Source organism: Tamandua tetradactyla, chromosome 16 (genome assembly GCF_023851605.1).
Source record: "Tamandua tetradactyla isolate mTamTet1 chromosome 16, mTamTet1.pri, whole genome shotgun sequence".
NCBI classification, from domain to species: domain Eukaryota; kingdom Metazoa; phylum Chordata; class Mammalia; order Pilosa; family Myrmecophagidae; genus Tamandua; species Tamandua tetradactyla.
Window position 1 is genome coordinate 42,307,873 of NC_135342.1, and position 20,786 is coordinate 42,328,658.

The 20,786-nt window shown below is 41.0% G+C and overlaps 1 protein-coding gene across 1 annotated transcript in view; it reads right to left on the minus strand.

Annotated features, from left to right (window-relative positions):
• N4BP1 (NEDD4 binding protein 1) overlaps positions 1–13,663 on the minus strand; it is an 80,883-nt gene extending 67,220 nt beyond the window's left edge. Inside the window, exon 1 of the mRNA XM_077132355.1 lies at positions 13,460–13,663. Coding sequence (XP_076988470.1) covers positions 13,460–13,657 — 198 coding nt within the window. The 5' untranslated portion in view covers positions 13,658–13,663. The remainder of the gene's footprint in view (positions 1–13,459) is intronic.
• Between the last annotated feature and the right edge of the window lie 7,123 nt (positions 13,664–20,786).

Genomic DNA, 20,786 nt, shown 5'->3' on the forward strand with positions numbered 1-20,786 from the left:
ACTGATCTTTGATAAAGGATCAAGACAACCCAACTGGGACAGAGCAGCCTCTACAATAAGTGGTGTTTAGAGAACTGGGTATCTGTATGTAAAAGAAGGAAAAAGGACCTATATCTCAAACTCTATACAAAAATTAACTCAAAATGGATCAAAGACCTAAACTTCAGAGTTAAGACCATACAACTTTTAGAAGAAAACATAGGGAAATATCTTATAAATCTTGTGATAAAGGTGGTTTATTAGACACCCAAAGCATGAACAATGAAAAAAGAAATGCATAAATAGGATCTCCTCAAAAATGAACACTTTTCTGCATCAAAGAACTTTGTCAGAAAAGTGAAAAGGCAGCCTACCCAATGGGAGACAACATCTGGAAACCATATATCAGATAAGGGTTCTATATCCAGAATATATAGATTCTACAACCCAATAACTATAAGACAAACAACCCAATTAAAAAATAGGCAAAAGACATGAACAGACACTTTTCAGAAGAGAAAATACAAATGGCTAAAAGGCATATGAAAAAATGCTCGACTTCACTGGCTATTAGGGAAATGCAAATCAAAACTACAATGAAATATTATCTTATACCTACTAGAATGTTATCAAAACAACAGAAAATGACAAGTGCTGGAGAGGATGTGGAGAAAGAGGTACACTTATACACTATTGGTGAAAATAAAGAATGGTGCAACTGCTCTGGAAGGCAATATGGCAGTGCCTTGGCAAGCTAAGTATAGAACAGTCATATGATCCCATCATCCCATTACTAGGCTTATACTCAGAGGAACTGAAGGCAAGGACACAGACATTAGCACACCCATGTTTATAGTGGCATTATTCACGATTGCCAATAGATGTCCATCAAGAGAAGAGTAGATAAATAAGCTGTAATATATACAAATGATGGAATATTATACAGCTGTAAGACAGAATAGAGTCATGAAGCATGTAACAACATGGATGAAACTTGAGGACATTACACTGAGCGAAATCAGCCAAAAACAAAACAGACAAATACTGTATGAACTAACATTAAAAAGTGAACTCTGAGAGTTAAAAAACACAGATTATCAGGATATAGAAAGAGGGTAGCATATAAGAGACTGAGCATATAAGGGCAAAAGAGTACAGAATGTTCAACAGGACTGATTGTAAAGCTAATTTAGGCAGGTAGCCTAAAGTAGGATCATAGGCTATCAGGATGGGGCCTATCGTAAAGGGTCTTAGATTATAAGCTCTTATAGCAGACACATTTATTCTGGAGTTGTAACTGTTATTTCTAAATTCTGAGATACTGAGCTATTTGTGATCAGACTCTAATTAGAGATATGAATGAAACTGATCAGGATAGGACTAAGGTAAATCAGAACACAGGGTAAAGGATGATATGATCTGTATTTTAAAACTTCAACTTCTGGGCGGGCCATGGTGGCTTGGTAGGCAAGAATGCTGAAAATACTTGAAACTGTTGAACTGTATCCCAGTAGCCTTGATTCTTGAAGACAATTGTATCACCATGTAATTCTTACAATGTGACCACGTGTTGTGAAAACCTTGTGGCTAGCACTCTCTTTATCCAGGGTATGGGTAAATGAGTAAAAAAAAAAAAAAAAAGACATAAAATATATAAATAATGGCAGGAAGGATAAGGGGTAAAAATAATGAGGTAGATTGCAATACTAGTGGTCAATGAGAGGGAGGGGTGAGTGATATGGGATGTATGAGTTTTTTATTTTTTATTTCTTTTTCTGGAACGATTCAAATGTCCTAAAAATAATCATGGTGATGAATACACAACTATGTGATGACATTGTGAGCTACTAACTATACAGTTTGGATTGACTGCTGGTACGTGACAATGACACAATAAAAAAATAAAAAATAAACAGAAAATTACAAGTGTTGGAGAGGATGGGAAGAAAGAAGAACACTTATTCATTGTTGGTGGGAATGTAAAAATGGTGCAGCTGTTGTGGAAGACAGTTTGGCAGTTCCTTGGGAAACTAAATACAGAATTACCTTATGACCTGACAATTCTCTACTAGGTATATATAGAGAAGAATCAAAAGCAGAGACTTGAACACACACTTGCAACTGATGTCCACAGTGACATCATTCGCAATTGTCAAAGGATGGAAGCCAAGTGTCCATCAGTCAACAGATAAACAAAATATGGTGTGTATATATATATACCATGGACTATTACTCAGCTGTAAAAAGGAATGAAATCTTAGCTAGATATTGCTAATTGCCACACTTTGCAAATCTCAACCAACATCATTCCTATTAACCCTAAAGAATACCTAGGGCTCTATTTGAGATCCTATAAAAGGTGCATGCACTAAGTTCACTTTTTAGAAACCTAACACCTTCAGATGGTTCCTAAGTCAGATAAGTCCTGAAACTCAGAGGTGTCGGTCTCCTTCTCCTCAAGAACATGAAACAGTTCTATCCCCCCATCCCATATTGTCAACACCCCTTTTCAACATGAAAAAGTTAGAATGGGAATAACCCAAATATTCCTAAAGATGGGAGAAGGATCAAAGGGGAAGTAAGAGTTATAACAGAGAAATGAGGATTTAAGAAATGAATATGACAATGGAATCATTGTATTGATATTTCTTTTTAGTTTCCAGTGTCTTGGAGCAGCTAGAAGAAAAAACCTGAAATTGTGGAATTGTAACCCATACCAAACTTTGAAATCTGTCCTATAACTACTTGTTAAAAGATACTTTGAAATTCATTGATTTTTTATATAAATGTTATATTTCACAATAAAAAATGTTAAAAAAAAAAAAAGGAAAAGTCCTGATGCATGCAACAACAAAGACGATCATTGAGGATATTATGATGAGTGAAATAAGCCAGAGACAAAGGATAATATAAATATCATGTGATCTAACTGATATGAACTAATGTAATAAGCAAACTCACACAGTTAAAATTCATATAGATTACCAGAGGATAGACTGGGGGTAGAGGAAAGGGAGCTGATACTGAATTTGTAAAGAATTTATATTTACGTTGCCTGTAAAAGTTTAGAAATAGATGATGGTAGCTGTGCTGGTTTGAAATGATGTATGTACCCTAGAAAAGCCATGTTATAATCCTAATTCCATTTTGTAAAGGCAGCGGTTTCTTCTAATCCCTATTCTGTATTGTATGTTTGAAACTATAATAGATCACCCATCTCCCTGGAGATGTGATTTAATCAAGAGTGGTTGTTAAACTGGATTAGCTGGAGGTGTGTTTCCATCATTTGGGTGGGTTTTGATAGTTTCCGAAGTCCTATAAAAGAGGAAACATCTTGGAGATTGAGAGAGATTCAGAGAGAGTAGAGCAGAATGACATAGCCACGAGAAGCAGAGTCTATCAGCCAGCGATCTTTGGAGATGAAGGAAAATGCCTCCTGGAGAGCTTCATGAAACAGGAAGCCAGAAGAAGCTAGCAGATGACGCCGTGTTCACCATGTGCCTTTTGACATGAGAGAGGAACCTTGACCGTGTTCACCATGTGCCTTTCCAGATGAGAGAGAAACTCTGTGTTCACTACGTGCCCTTCAACTTGAGAGAGAAATCCTGAACTTCATTGGCTTTCTTGAACTAAGGTATCTTTTCCTGGGTGCCTTAGACTGGACATTTCTACAGACTTGCTTTAATTGGGACATTTTCTTGGCCTTAGAACTGTAAGCTAGCAACTTATTAAATTTCCCTTTTTAAAAGCTACTCCATTTCTGGTATACTGCATTCCAGCAGCTAGCAAACTAGAACAGTAGCACATTCTAATTAACAGTGTGGAATTAGGTACTTGAATGTGGTTCAAGGGGGGAGTTTTGTGTTGTAGATGTTACTAGGATGAAAGTTAGAAGATAAAACATGGGAGTGTATAACATAGTGATCACTGTTGTGGATGATGGACTATGTTTAACAGTACAAGTATAAAAGTGTTCTTTCATGATTATAACAAATGTATGACACTAATGCAAGGTATTACTGATAGGTTGGCATATGGGGAAAAATACACCTAATGTAAACTATGGACTATAGTTAATAGTACTATTTTAATATGCTTTCATCAATTTTAACAAAGGCACCATACTAATGCAAAGGGTCAACAACAGGAGTATATGGGAATGTTGTATTTTTTTTAACTTTTTTGTAAACTTACCACTACTCTAATTAGAAGAAATAATAATAATTAAAAACATTATGCCAAGTGAAAGAAACCAGACAAAAGTATAACATATTGTATGAGTCCATTTATATAAAATGTAAATACAAATAAATCTATAGACATAGAAATAGATTAGTAGTTATACAGGGGTGGGGATAGATAGAAGGACTGAGGTGACTGCTAAGGGGTATGAGGTTTTTCTTTTTGGAGTCATGAAAATTTCTAAAATTGACTGTGGTGATGAACGCACAACTCTGTGAACATACTAAAAGCCACTGAAAGTACATTTTGTATGGCTGTATGACATTTGAATGTATCTCAATAAAACTTCTTTAAACAAAGAATCTGTCCTCTTTTTTACTAGGACAAATTTATTGTGCAACCCAGGCCATACGCAGAGCTTCATATTTACGGATAAATGTCATTAAATCAGGTATGGTTAGCCTACCATTAAAGAACAAGGATTGCATGTGTGGGACCAAAGTTCAAAGTTCTTCTGGAAAACTGGTCTGCTACCTATTCCACAGCTTATAGTGAACCAGACTTAAAAGCAGTAAAGAAAGCCATTTCCTGGCAGGCAAGGAATTTTAGCTTATTTTTGGAATCTTGAGGAGAGAGAGGAATTCCCCCAAATGTATAGTATGGACACTGCAGGTGAAATATGTGGAGACAACTGTTGTAAGTTCTGGTGTCTTTGTGTGTGTGTGGGGGGGGGCGGTGGTTACCTAGCTTTAAGATGGAAGAGCCAGCAAGAGCAACAATTAAAATAAACAAGCAAAACCCCATCAGGCTACTGAAAATGCAATCTGAGATTCTTCATGAAATCTCTAGAAGTTTATTCTATAATCTTACTAGTTGCTAATTTCTCCTGCTATACTCCAGATACGATGAGGCTAGCCTGTGTGCAGGTGTTTGTCATCAAGAATAATCTTTAGAGTTATGTTCACAAGGGAGTTCAATTAACAATATTTACAAAATCTTTGAAATAAGATAAAAGCATGGCTGCATGTCCTCTTTTAATATCTCACCAGAATAATGTCTTTGGCCCATCCAAGGATTATTTAATTACTAGGACAACATTGCTCAACACAACTTTCTGCAATGGTTTATATCTGCATTTTATATCTGTTTATACATAAACTGGTAGTCACTAGCTACATGTGACTATTAAGCAATTGAAATGCAACTGATATTTAATTTCAAGCTTTAAATAATTTAAATTTAAAAAGCCACATGTAATGGACAGTGTAAAGTTTGGTCCAAATTTTTGCACAGCCCCTGAGCTAAGAATTGCTTTAACATTTTTGAAGGGTTGTTGTTGAGGAGGAGGAAAAAAAAAAGAATAAAATCTTAAGTAACCTGCAAAGTCTAAAAATATTTATTATATGGCCTTTACAGAAAAAGTGTGCTGATATATACTCTAGGGAAATATACTTTTTTGTTTGACATACGATTTATTATTAAGGCCCTATGAAATTATATGTTTATTTATAAATTTTTGCCTAGAAGAGATACAAATGATTTCTGACTGTAATAAAAGATGACCCCAAAAGTTATGGTTTCTATAGACTAGCTTTGTATTCAATCTAGCAATTGCTGTCCAAAAATCTCTTTTCAGATCTATAAGTACTCAGTTTCTCCAACGGTCCTTGAACCAGTTTTCCAATCCTCCTGGTTCCATTATAAATGAGTTAAATGTTTGATTGTGCTCATTTTAGTTTTAGGAATAGCATTTTTTTTTGGCTTTTAAAAGGGAGAATTTAATGAGTTGCAAGTTTACAGTTCTAAGGCTGAGAAAATGTCCCAATTAAAATAAGTCTATAGAAATGTCCAATCAAAGGCATCCAGGGAAAAGATACCTTGGTTCAAGAAGGCTGATGAAGTTCAGGGTTTCTCTCTCAAGTGAGACGGCACATGGTGAACACAGTCAGGGCTTCTCTCTCGGCTGGAAGGGCACATGGTGAATATGGCGTCATCTGCTAGCTTTCTCTCCTGGCTTCTGGTTTCATGAAGCTCCCCAGGAGGCGTTTTCCTTCTTCATCTCCAAAGGTTGCTGGCTTGTAGACTCTCTGCATCTCATGGCTTCATCGTTCTGCTCTCTCTGAATCTCTCTGAATCTCCAAAATGTTTCCTCTTTTATAGGACTCCAATAGGAATACCATTTTAATTTTAAAAAATTAGTGGGAAATTAAAAAGCACCCATTTTAAAAGTTAATGTGGATGGAGGACAGCACAAATTTTCAAAAGAATTATATGATATGGCAGCCCTGCCTATTGTCTACCAATATCTATTTTTAATTCCTTTAATGACAGAACCTAGATTTTGTTCAAGGCAGCAATGTACCTAATTAAAACTGAGCATTTCCTAGCTCCATTTACTGCTAATAGTGGCAATGTGGTATAGTTTTGATCCACAAGAGGTAAGGAAATTATCTGCTGGGTTTTCTGGAAAGGTTGCTTCTTCTTTCCTTCCTTTCTTCTTGAAACAGAGAAAATGGCAGGAGCTGCAGCAACCATATTGTGATCATGAGGGAAAGGCCAAGAAAATAGTAGAGACCCCTTATCCCAGTGGATCCTAACCCCTACTCAGCCTTCTAATGTTTTCTATACTTAGACGTCTGGTTGAATGAAAGAAAACTAAACACTATTTTGTTTAGCTTCTATTACTGCAGCCAAATTCATTATCTAACTGACAGAAATAGTTCATTTGCATTAGCTTACCCATTATAACACAGTAACAACTTCGTTACCCTCCTTTAAAAATTCCAGGATCTGTAATGAAACCTATTTACAGAGTTTTGTTTGGGGTGATGGAAAAATTTTGGTAATATATCTTGGTGATAGCACAATACTGAATGTAATGAACATTACTAAATTGTATTCTTGAAAGTGGTTAAAATGGGAATTATATGTTGTAGATATGTGGCCAAAATATAATTTAAAAAAAGAACAATGAAACATATTATAAACTAAATCAGCTGGTTCAAGAATGGATAAAAATCCCAGATGCCTGGTAAATAGGGAGTTTCAAGCAAAAGATGCCATAATCAGAACTATTTTCACACAGAAAATTCAGATGTGAAATTATTCTCAGCTCTTATCATCACTAATGTAAATGATTAAATTCTATCAGTACTAAGATTGAACAAAACTTCTCTAACCAGAAAGAAACATCTTAAAAGACTAAAAATTATGAGAAATAATACAATTTTTAAGAAAAATAATAACTTTTCTTATGTTGTTTCCATGACATGACCGATTCTTTTAAACATTATTTAATTTCTGCAATTTTTCCTATAATTTTGCTTTTGAAACTCAAGACTGCTAATCTTATACAATTATGTCAACTTAGCAAAAAGCCAATACAGAACAAGGTGTGGTCCTTGATCTAACTAAAACCCTAAAATACTTACTGGAAAATGGATAAGGAGGAGGAAACTACAGTCATGAGCAGTCACTTCTGGCCCAGTACAAATAATCTTAGTATCCCTTATTTCAACATTCTGGTATAACCCCAGAATGTTAACCATAAAAAAACACTGAACAAAAACCACTGTTTCTTAAGAAGATGATTTTCACAACCACATTGAGTAAAAAAATATAAATCTAGAAAGCACAAAAAAGACACCAACCTCTTTTCTGGTAAAACTGACATAAAAACGTTATGTTGCTACCCAGTCTTACATCTATTAATTATTCCTTCCATGAACAAATCTACTGTTCAGGTAATTCATTAATGAAATCAGGTACCAAGCTCTTCCACCTTTCTTTACAGGTTGATTTAACCCTTTAAAATCAAGGCTACTTCTACTTGAACTGTATTTTCTTTATTCTTATCTTTCTCTTCTTCCTTCACTCCACGAATATGCAAGTGAAAAACTAGAAGTTGGGAAAAATACAATTACCAGCTCTTCACACGACTCTCTCTCTTCCCAGCTTTTTTCCACCAAATTAAAAATGGAGACTGGATATTAGTCTATCTTAGCACAGCTTCTTAGGTGTACTATAACTACAATGTTTTAGGACTGAGTGTCCTCCAAATTACTCGACTGTGAGTTCTTCTTACAAGATGGTGAGATCTTGGTAGGTCACTGGCTACGCCTCATGGTGTCCCTTCATTGCCATGAGTTAAGCCTAGGCTGCTGCTGAAACAAAACATCTACTGATTTACAGCTGGTTAGCAAATTCAGCCAGGCAAAGGCCTCATGGAGAAACCATAGAGCAAGCAGCCATACCACTTCACCCACATCACTGAGGAACCCTTGGTGCCAGTCATCATCCACATTTTTCACAGCCAGGATTCCGAGTTCTTAAATTCCTCTCTGTCCATAACCTCTAGAATTCTCCAAAACACTGAACGACCATCCTCTGAATGACCACCTGAATCTAACAGGGAACAGGGTTTAAGGTCTTCGCCTTTCCTTTATTTTCAGTCCATTACACCCCTTCTGCTTTCATCTGCCTTCAGATAGTCTGAACCCCCTCCAGACTGTTGGTTGACTGAAAGCAGAAAGTAGGACTTGTATATTTTTTAATCATCCTAGCCCCCCAAAAGCTGACCATTCAAAAACAGTTCCTGGGCCCTATTTGCTTTGCTGAATTGCCCCTTACATCTCTATACTTCCAATTTTTCTTAGCTCCCGTATGGGAGAAATCATCATCCATTTGAGCATTTCTGGCTAAAGTAACACCTTAAATTCATGGTATCTAACCTGCCCCAGACCTTATGTCAGTTCTTTTAGTTTTTATTTTTTCTTTTCCAATACACATCCAGCAATACCTATCCTGCCATATTCCACTGTCTTTGCCCTCTCACACTCCCTCTCTAGGAATGAATTAGCATCCTACCGTATGGACACACTACTGCCATTAAAGCTGTCAAATGCCCTCTTCTCTAAATGAGAAAAAAAAAAGTGTACCTTTGTTCATCCTGTCTTCTTCTATCATCTAAAGTAGAGGTCTCAAAAAGGTAGTCTAAAAGCTAAACCTGGGCCTACTGACTTGCTTTATTTAACATGCAGGCTTTATGGTGCTTTTTTTAGAACATCCACTTTAACTTTAAAAAATATACATGCAAATTCTTATTGAGATACAATTCACATAAGTGGTTTTAAAACATAAATTAGTTGCCAACTTAAAATGAAACAGCTTTCACATTATAAAATCCAGACGCCTGGATTCTCTTGAAGAATAAGAAGATCAGACACCACAAGACCCACACTGTGTAACCAAGCATGGGCATCGGCCATCTCAAACAGGGCACCACAGTTCCTCCCTACCAACCAGCTGCTTTCCTATTCAGTCTCCCTGCCTGGTCCCAGTGAACATTCCAAGTAAGTCTGTGGATCTCTGATCTAAAGGAAGATGTTATGACTCTTCTCACTCCCCAGGCTAAGATCTCCTCAACCTTACCTCTTCTCATCACTGCCTGACTACAGTATATTGCCCAAGTTTTGCATATACTATACTTATAACATCACAAATCAGCACTGTCCATGGACCACACTGAGCAGCACAATCCTAGAGATGTAAACACTGACAAATAGAACTTTTTAAAAATGTAAATCTGACAGCATCTCTCACTTCTCACAACCTCTCATGACTCTCCACTGCTTACCTGCAGAATAAAATCCATGTTCTTTAATGGGTCTCAAGTTCTTTGAGACCTGGTCCTTTTCTACCTCTGGACATTTCCTCCATCCACCCCTTACATGTGAGTACTCAATGATAAAGTTGTAATGTTTCATATTTATGTGGTTTTGCATATGCTGTTCCTGCTGCCAGGAACTCACTGCTCTGGGAAAACTCATTCATCCTTCAGAATCCAGTTCTGCAGAACAATCCTTCCTCTTCTATATTACTCTAACACGTCGCATATACGTTAACTGATAAGAGTATTATACTGTACTGTTGTTTCCATGTTTGTCTCCCTTGCTAGGCTGTGGGTTCCTTGAGATCAAGAGCCAACAGCTGGTGCATTTCCTGGCATATGAGACGTTTTCCTTAAATTCTGGTTGGTAGTCCTACTCCACCCCTACCCATAGGTGATCCTGCCACCAGGACTCAAAACCTTTACCTTGATCTCCACATTCACTCAACTGCCGAGTCCCTGGGAAACCTTGCCACGCAACCACAGCTCTAGCCATGCCCAACTCTAACTTGGAACAATGTAATTCTGTCTGTTCCACTGTCAGATCTTCCTGCCTCCAAGTCATCCTACAAGTTTTAGGCAAGCCTCTCCCCCTCTCAAAATCCTTAGTGACTCCCTATCAAATTAGGTCCAAATGTCTTAGCTTGGCATTCCTGTTCCCCAAGGCTTCACCTCCCATAAAGGGACCTCAGTATTTTCCACTGTAACAGTCCATATGTCTTCTGGCTTCTAAGCCTTTGCTCATAGCCACTTCTGCCTAGAATGTCAGAAACCTGGGAATATTCCTGCTCCTCGAAACCCAGCTGAAGTGCTGCTTCCACAGCCAAATTTTCCCTTTGACAAAAAAGGCCACTTTAGTATTATTACTTTCTACCAGTCCCCTATCTCCCACCAGCAAACGGAGTTCTAACTAACTAAATCTCCAAGTTCTCTTTCCTAGAATTTGCAAATGGTAATGAAAACAAAGTTAACCACAGAGAAAGACCTACAACAGCTGATCTCATCTTATTTTGATCGGACTCTATATACAAGGCAATGATAAAAAACTCTTCCTTACACTAAATTTTTCTTCCCCTAAACTTTCTTCTCTTACACAGCTTAACTTAAAATATTGTAGATGTTAAATCAAGTTTGCTTTCTTGTTCTTAATTTTTTAAATCAAGTTAGTTTTCTCTTCCTCCAAAAAAATTTTTTAAATTTAAATAAATAAATAAAAAAAAAAAACTTCAAAACTAATTAACTGGAAAAAAAAAAACTGAAGTACGGCATTCAATTCTTACCCATGAATCACAAGAAAGGATTTCTGACAAGTTGGAGGATTGGGTTATGAGCAATAGACATTACAAAGATAACCGGGCAGGTGACACATACTACAAAATACTCTTAAGACACACCTGTTCCAATTAGTGTATGCTAAACTGAGTGGCTGGTAGGCGAAAAAAACTCCAGTTGGGAGGGTATGGCAGGACAGGCAGAATTTTTCTGTTAGAGCAAAGGAGGCATTGTCAATGGTCGGGGTGAGTAAAAGCAGAACTGGGAGCAAGCAGAACACACAGCAAGAGCAGTGAGACTAGTCTGACTACAGTGGAAGTTTAAGCTGAGAACTGCAAAGAAGGAAAACTGGAAAAAATAAGGTGGGGTTGCATTAAGAAGGGTTTTGTAAGTCAGGGGAGGAGTTTATACCAGATGAGTTGGCAACAGGACATCTAATATAGTTCGTATAAGAATGGGGTGAGGCGGGCCGCGGTGGCTCAGCGGGCAAGAGTGCTTGCCTGCCGTGCCGGAGGACCCCGGTTCGATTCCCGGCCACAGCCCATGTAAAAAACAAACAAACAAACAAAATATAATAAAACAAGAAAATGTTTAAAAATGTTTCCCTTTCTTCCTCCCTTCCTTCCTTCCATCCTTCCTTCCTTCTCTGTCTTTAAAAAAAAAAAAAAAAAAAAAAAAAAAAAGAATGGGGTGAAAACAATGGAAAAAAGAGGGATGAAAACATGAGACTTTCAGAAGAAATAATAGGATTTAATCACGTCTAACATTTTTTTAGCCCTGGTGAGTGTAAGAAATTGGGTAGCTGGGAAGAAAGGAAGGAGGGAAGGGACAGGGAAGAAATCAGACCAGTTGTCTGAAATCAGAATAATTGAATCACACAGCCAAGTGTCCTATCCCCTCTAAAGATGTTAAAAGTAAGATCTAGATTTTGTAAACCTAGGAAAGTCAGGAACAACAGCTAATCAGATTCTTCCAGGGCACGGTGAAACCTCTGAAACAGAATGTAAAACAAGGACTCCCTCACCCTCCCTCCCCACCCCAGATGAGAGTCAGCTTATCACTTTGGAGGAAAACATCAAGAACAAGAGCTCTGGAGTCCAACACCCTAGGTGTGAATCCTGAATCCCCCAATATACTAGCTAGGAAAAACTGGAGGAACTTGGATACTTGGGAGGAGAGACTTTTTTTTTTTGCCTGGGAAGGAGGGAAAGGAGCACATGAAGGTGCAGAAATGCTGATTTAGACAGAAAGTGACTCACCTCTTTGAGTTTCAGTTTCCCCAGCTGTTAATAAAAAAGGGGGCGGGGAGGGTTTTATAAAATCTACTCATTGGGTTTTTTAAGGGCTACATTAGATAGTTCCTCTAAAGTATTTAGCATTACTTTTGACGTGCTATAAGCACTCTATAAAAGTTATACCGAACATCAATACAAGGAGTGATGCTATTTTTTTTTAGCTCTAACTATAGCCACACCTCTAGGATCAACTCTTACCTGTTCAAGCCAATTCAAATGAACTGAACACATATTGGGTGTCACCCCCTGCCTCCAACCGCCTACAAGACAGCTCTCCTTGGTTATCAGCTATAGGCTGAAAATGTCAAAACTTAGCTTCCTCCCTCCTAAAACTACCTCTCTTCCCAATGGGCCCATCTCTAGTATCACTTGTCCTACTTCCTGTTTTTGAAGCTAAAAACCCTGACATTTTTTGATTCAACCGACTCCTCAATCTTCATATCCAAGCTGTCATGTTTCTACTTCGACTAGTCTCTTCGTTAATATGCTATTTTTAACATTATTATTAAAGATCTCTATCTTGCCTTGATATTTTCTGAGTATTTTACTATTATGATTCTGTATGATTCTCAAAGGGGGTGGGACTCCCAAAAGGTTCAGAATCCCTATAGCAGAGGCCTAGGAGGAAAAGGCTGAACGAGATAGTGGACAAGGAAACTGCGGTTCAGCCATCAGGACCTGCGCACCATCCTGCGCAGGTGGGTACAGATAATAACAGTCAACATTCGCTGCACTCTTACTCGCGCCAGGCACAGTGGTCAGCGCTTATTATCATCACCTACTGTAATCTTCGCGACAGCCATCTAAGGTAGGTGCCGTCGTCATCGCCACTTTACAAATGGGGAAACTGAGATTCCCCAGGATTAATCCGCTAGTCTAAGGTCACGTGGCTCGGGAAGCTGAGAGCCGAGATCCGCTGGCCCCGGAGACTGCGCTGTTAGCCACTGCGCTTTGCGCCGTCCCCGCACCAAGGAAGAAAAAGGGGACCAGAGACCTCCCTCTCAAGGGCGGAGGGTGTGGGGGGCCCGTCGGGAAGGCAGGCGGGGGCGACGGTCGGACTCACCTTGGCGCTGTGCACCGCCTCCTGCGCCCCCCGGAGCTGCAGCCAGATGCGTGCGGGCAGCGGTTCCTCTGCGCCAAGCGCGCCGAGCACCGCCAGATCTACGCCGAACAGGCCCTCGATGCGGCCGCGGCTCAGCTCCAGCAGCGCCGCCTTCTCGGCGGGCGCCGTGAACTCATCCAACACAGCCCGGGCCGCCATGGCGGGCGCGGCCTCCCGCGGCGGCGACGCCCCCTCAGCGTGCTGTCGCTGCGCCCAAGCTCGTCAGGCAGCGTCAGTCCTTGGCCGCCTCGCCTCGCCCGCACCCTGCCACCCACCACCCGCCACCCGCCACCCGCCAGCAGACCTCGCTACACCATCTTGCCGCAGCCGTCGCAGCTTGGCAATTGCGGACGGCGAACCCCTTCGCCGCGCCGCTACAGCGGGCCGGGCCCCGCCGCCGCGCATGCGCCTGCCCGTGGCCGTCGCCTAGGCCCGCCGCCCCCAAGGGAAGGGGAGGGAAGAGGGCGGAGGCGACAGCAATTGACGTCATCACAGTCGCCATGTTGGATGAGGGCAAAGCGATTGCTCCGAAGAGGGTCTGGGCAGTTGTCTGTGGTGAGGGCAAAACGCTAACGGGTGGTCGGGTAGATGCGTGGATTTGTGGTTTGACAAATAGGGGAAATTGAGGCTCGGAACTGCAAGGCGCCCAAAGGAATTATCTCAGCCAACTTGAAACTCACACCAGGGCTCCCTCAATTGGGTTTTCCTCCTCATTAATTATGAGGCTGACAGGACTTTTTTTTTTTTTTCCTTTCTTTCTTTCTTCCCAGTCTTCTTTCCTCTTTCCTTCCTCTCTGCCTTCCTTCTTCCAGTAAAAATAGTCATAGGAAAAAGAAAGAAAACGGGAATAATAAAGCTGGAGAATTAAAAGCAAGGAAATGCTCAAGATAAATTCAGGAACTTGATTTCTTCTGGGAGGGAAAGAGAGGCATGTGCATGGGGTGGGAGAACTGGGGAGAGGGTTGGGACTCATCCCATGATCTTACCATGGGATCTTTGGCAGCTAAGCCCTAACCCCCTCATGGCCTCAATTTTTCTGTCAAAATGCAGAGTCTGTAAGACTTATCCAGATCTTACATTTTCTGAGTCGACAGATTTGTAGAAGGTAAAATGTTGGTTTCTGTTAGGACTGGAAGACAGGACCCCTTCCCCCATGACGTGACCTACCCCTGGCAGATGTTTCAGAAAGCCTTTCCCACTCCAGTCCACGCCAGCCCGCATCTCCTTCACCCTTCAGTTACCCTCTTGCAATAACCTCCCATTACTCAACCTCCACGCCCACCTGCAGATGCATTCTTGCAGTAAACTTCGCTTACTCAGCATTCATCCTCTAGCAGATGCATTCTTGCAGTAAACTCCCTAAGTCGACATCCATCCTCCGAGATATGCATTCTTGCATCCCCTTACTCAATATCCTCCCCTTACTCAATATCCGCCCTCCACAGTTACAAACCTACATAACGAAGGCAGCGTTTAAATTTTAAAGTTCAACAGTGGAAGGCTGCAAACTCCCAAAAACCATCAATGAAAACCTAACTCCTACCTACAACTCCCTACCCTCAAGCCATAAAATCCCTATCTCCTGCCACCTTGGTGCGGCCTTTCTCCCTCTCTTGAAACCCTGCCCCACCAGCTCTGTTTCTTCCTGAAATAAAACTCCCTGAACTGCCTCATCTTTGGTGAGTTTGCCTTTCAGTTTCATTCTTCCGGGCTGGATATAGTTAGGGACTGTGGGTCTATTATTTCTGTATGCCTTAGTCTCCTTATCTGTAAAATGCAGGTAAAAATTGTGAGAATCATACTATCTGGACATGGTAAAATTCTCACTAAATATTAGCTCTATGATTATTGCTAAATTATCAATATATTTAAGGCTCAATTTTCATGGAAAAGAAGCTTTATGTCTGAACCAGTGGGCCTGGGAGCCAGATCCATCTTTGTAGATTCCTCCTCAGGAAAAAGAAGGGGATTTAAAAAGTTTGCAGTTGGAAATGCCCAGTGGGAATGACCTTGGTAAAAGGGATTACCCAAGGTAAAATATGTCAGGGATCCAGGCTATGGGGGGTTTCCAAATGCCTCATAAACTCAGGCAGGTGCGGTTCTCCAATGCCCCACCAATAAATGACTCAGCAGAGAAGCTAACCACTAGGCTCACAGACCAACTTCCTGCTCCCCTGGGCCTTTCCCTTGGTGTCCACACTGCTGTAGCAGCCTTGTTCCATCAGGTAGATGAGCAGGGATTGGCTGAGGCAGGGTTGGGTGGTGAGCGAGGCCTTGCTTATAGATTGCACTCAGAGTGCAGTAAATACCACGTTATTTCCTGTCTTCTCATTGTGCTCACCTTAAATGGAGATGCTCTTGTTGAGAAATTGGACAGGGCTTTCCCCAGGGCTTGTTCCTGTTTGCTCCCAGTGATTTCCCTGCCAGATTCTTAATCGCTTAATTGTAGGGGACAAAGAGAGAAGCTGCATTGAAAAGTTAGAGCATGCAGCAGCCCCTTCACCATCCTACTCCCCACCCCCTTGAAATAAACAAACCTTAAAACAAAAAAAGTATGTATAAACACACCCATAAAAGCTGGGTTGTTATAGTGTGTTCCTAAGTCCCGGGTGGATGTATCACCAAAGATGCAGTTGCTTGATTATTTTTTCCCCCTATTACCACTTTACCCAATCCGGTCAGCGTTTCCCTTTAGGACAGTCTCAAGGTTTCCTGAGTGAAGGGAACAAAGAGAAAGAGAAATCATCCAAGAAACTCTTTTGCTTCGCACGGTTTCTGAACGACAGCTTAGCCCATTTGGCTGGCCTCCCAGCCCAGGTCACTTAATGCCCAAGAGATCTTTATTAAGTCAATATTCCAGACTCTTTACCGAGATATGTCTTTAAATTCCCACTACCACCCCATGAGGTGAGTGTTAGGGAAAATGACTTATTTTCTTTTCTCATATATCCATGGGTTGGGGGTTCTTAAACCACAGCAGGAGCAAGAGTGGAAGAAATATCTAACTTCCTTCAGTCTTTTAATCACTCTTCCCCTGAGAAGGAGGGAACTTCTCTTACTCGTGACTTTCTGAGAAATCCCAGTGCTGGGTCAAAAGCCAGAGAATGTGTTCTGTGGTCTGCCGTCTGCGGTTGCCCACTGTGTCAGTGACTGGGTGAAGTATTTGCAACTCAGCCACATCCTCCAGTCCAGCTTTTGTTAGTAATAAAGACGAAGTTTTGATCTCTACTTGTCTGGCGCCTGCTTTTATTTCTGTTTTGAACTCAGAAGAGGCAGAGAGAGTGTTTATTGCCTTTCTGAACTGCCAACAGTGGTTGCTATTATTATCATTCCTATTTTAAAGACAAGGAAACAGAAGCATAGAGGATTCTGGAACTTGCCCAAGGCCACACAGCTGATAAGTGAAGCAATAGGAGTAGACACTGGAGTCCAGGCATTCTGACTCCATGCTAGGCACTCTCATATCTATGCTGTAATGGCAAAAGGTCCTCTTTTCTGGGTCAATGCAAAAGTAAACAGTAGATATAATGTGTATTCATGATCAACCCCCTGATTTCACCCTTATGTGCCTTGGCAAACTGTCAGAAAGACTTGGCACACCAGCCAGACACAAGAACCTCTCTGGCCAGCAGCCTCTAAGTCACTGTGTTGTCCTCCTGGATTCTGTGCTTTTGGTATAATCACTTCTAGGGCTTTAGAGCAAGACACAGGAATTCATTGCAAAGAACAAAGATACAATCATGCTTCATCCACAAACATGTTTTAATAAAAGTACAAACTATTCAACTTCTCTCATTTTCCCTGTCACCAGTCCAAGCCACCATCATCTCTCCTTTGAACAACTGTAGTGATCTCCTAAACGGTCTCCTTCCCACATTCTTCCAGAACTCTCTCTGAATTTCAAGAACTACAATTGCTGCAACGCTAGGAGAAATTATGTACAAATGTTGATGGCTGCAGCTTGAATGATCTTCTCAAATTGCAGATCTGATCAGTTGACACCTTGCTCATTTCAACCCTCTGTGCTGGTTTGAAATGCTGTATGTACCCTAGAAAAGCCATGTTTTAATCCTAATCCCATTTTGTAAAGGCAGCCGTTTCTTCTAATCCCTATTCAGTATTTTATGTTTGAAACTGTAATTAGATCATCTCCCCCAGAGATGTAATTTAATCAAGAGTAGTTAAACTGGGTTAGGTGGAGGTGTGTCTCCACCCATTTGGGTGGGTCTCGATTAGCTTACTGGAATCCAATAAAAGAGGAAACATTTTGGAGGATGAGAGATTCAGAGAGAGCAGAGCAGAACGACAGAGCCACAAGAAGCAGAATCCACCAGCCAGTGATCTTTGAAGATGAAGAAGGAAAATGCCTCCCAGAGAGCTTAATGAAACAGGAAGCCAGGAGAAGAAGTTAGGAGATGATGCCATGTGCCCTTCCAGATGAGAGAGGAACCCTGACCGTGTTCACTATGTGCCTTTCCAGATGAGAGAGAAACTCTGACTGTGTTTGCCATGTGCCCTTCCACTTGAAAGAGAAACCCTGAACTTCATTGGCCTTCTCGAACCAAGGTATCTTTCCCTGGATGCCTTAGAATGGACATTTCTATAGACTTGTTTAAATTGGGACATTTTCTCAGCCTTAGAAATGTAAACTAGCAACTTATTAAATTCCCCTTTTTAAAAGCCATTTGTTTCTGGTATGTTGCATTCCGGCAGCTAGCAAACTGGAACACCCTCCAAGAGCTCCATCCATCTCCCCCCATATTCAGAATAAAATCCAAACTCCTTACCTTGGGCTTCTGCAAGATCAGTCTCCTGCCTACTTCACCACAGCTCCCCTCCCTACTTAGCCCTTGCCTGAGGGCCTGAGGGCATTTGCACCTGCTGTTCCTTCTGATTCCTTTTTGATTAGTTAACAATCTCATCATCCTGCAGCTCTCAGCCCAAGAATGACTTCTTTAAGAATTTGTTCACTGACTTCTCTGATGGGCTAAATCCCCTTGTAACAGACTTCCTGGGCACTGTGGTACTCTGCTTCCTAGAATTAGGGTCAGCTTTATGAGTGTGTGATAGGATTGATTCGTGTCCATCTACCCAATCAGACTGTCAGCTCCACTAGGGCAGTGACCTGAGACGAAACTGAGCTTGAAGTATTCCAGGAACTGAATGCAGGCCGGAATGAAGCCCTCCTTGGCTGGAGTGTATTGAGACAAGGGCAGCACCAAGAGGTAAGATGAGGCTGAATCCTTCAGGACCTGGCAGGCCAATTATGGATTTTGTATTTTATTTTAAGTATGATGGGGAGACTTCTCTGGTTTTAAAGCGTCATCTAATTTGTGCTGTAAGCTCTCCTCTCCCTTCCCTAGGGGAGAAAGCATGGAGGGGGCAGCAGACTGGGACATGGGATGAGGACTTAGAAGGTATGAATCCAGGCAAGAAATTTTGGTGGCTTAGCTGGGGAGGTTTAAGTGGGGATGGAGAGGAGGAATTTGGGAGATATTTTGGTGGAAGAACCTCTACATTAAAGTGCAGAGGGCTTGTTTCTGTGTAGCTGCAGAAAAAGCCTTAAGGCTTCAGCTGCTTCCAGTCTTTTATTTGTGTTCTTTTATAATTACTTTGTATTTTTGTTATCCATGTTGTTGAAACCCCTCTACAATTAATTCAATTCAATTCAAATTGCTGCAATATGGAGAGGAGCTATTTTTAATACTCAGTCATCTTAGGTGGAAAGACAATTCTGGGCCAAGTGCTACTACAAAGATCGCCTACCACCTGCCGGTTCCTAGAGGCTCTAATTCACAGCGTTTTTCCCATCACTCTCTATAGCAGTATTTTCTCAATAATGGCACAATTGACGTTTTGGTTCAGATAACTCATTATTAGGGGTATGTTCTAGTTTGCAAGCTGCCAGAGGGCAATATGCCAGAACAGAATGGCTTTTACAAAGGGGAATTAAGTTGCAAGTTTACACATTCTAAAGCTATGAAAATGTCCAAATTAAAGCAAGGCTATAGAAATGTTCAATCTAAGCCATCCAGGGAAAGATACCTTGGTTCAAGAAGGCCAATGAAGTTCAGGGTTTCTTTCTCAACTGGAAAAACACATGGCAAACATGGTGACATCTGCTAGCTCTCTCTTCAGTCTTCTTGTTTCATAAAGCTCTCCCAGGGGCGTTTTCCTTCTTCAATTCCAAAGGTCTCTGACTGCATGGGCTCTTTTAGGAGCAAGGGTTAAAAACGAGAAAAGCAGAATTTGTTGGGAGCAGCTGGCGTCAGGATGGCTCAGTGAACTGTGGAGATTGTTATGTAGAGCAGTCTGGGAGGAAGAGAATGTTTACCCCAAATGGTTATGTTAAGTATGAAGGAAGAGAGCACTGAAAAATAAGCACTCTGTTCCCTCAGGCAATGCATGCATACCTTTTGTCACCCTGTAGTATATAGACTGGATCTGGTTAAGAATAAAGTTGCCTGCTTGTTATGGCTGATCTTCAGACTCCCTGATCCCGTCTGTTTCTTTCTCATCATTCCTTAATATCCTGCGAGCTCCATTCCATAGGAAGCAACAGGCTCTTGTGGCTCTATAGCTTTTTCCAAAAGGTTTCCTCTTAAAGGGCTCCAGTAAGCAACCCCACCTTGAATGGGTGGTGTGCTGGTTTGAAAGGATTATGTATCTAGAAAAGCCATGTTTTAATCTCAATCAGTTTTTTGGGAGCAGCCATTTCTCTTAATCCCTATTCAATAATGTAGGTTGGAAACTTGATCAGGTTACTTGCACAGAGATGTGACTTACCCAGTTGTGGGTATTAACTTTGGATCGGACTTTTTTTGTTGTCACAACTGGCAAGGGATGCTGCTAAACATCCTACAATTCACAGGACAGACACCCTCCCACCCCCCTGTGCAAAATCTGTTTATATCTGTTTATAGTTTAAATCTGTGGTATATCCCCGAAAAGGGAGATGTGACTCCAGCCTTTCCAGGTGGGTCTTGATTACTGTCATGGTTAGGGACAGGTGTCAACTTGGCCAAGTTGTGGTACCTGTTCATCTGATTGGGCAAGCGCTGGCCTGTCTGTTGCAATGAGGACATTTCATAGGATTAGGTCATGATCACGTCAGCTACATCCACAGCTGATTCCATTTATAATCAGCCAAAGGGGAGTGTCTTCTGCAATTAGTGATGCCAAATCCAATCATGGGAAGCCTTTTAAGGAGGACTCAGAGGAGACAGGTTCCTTTCCTGCTTTGGCTGGTGAGCCTCTCCTGTCGAGTTCATCCAGGCCATCCATTGGA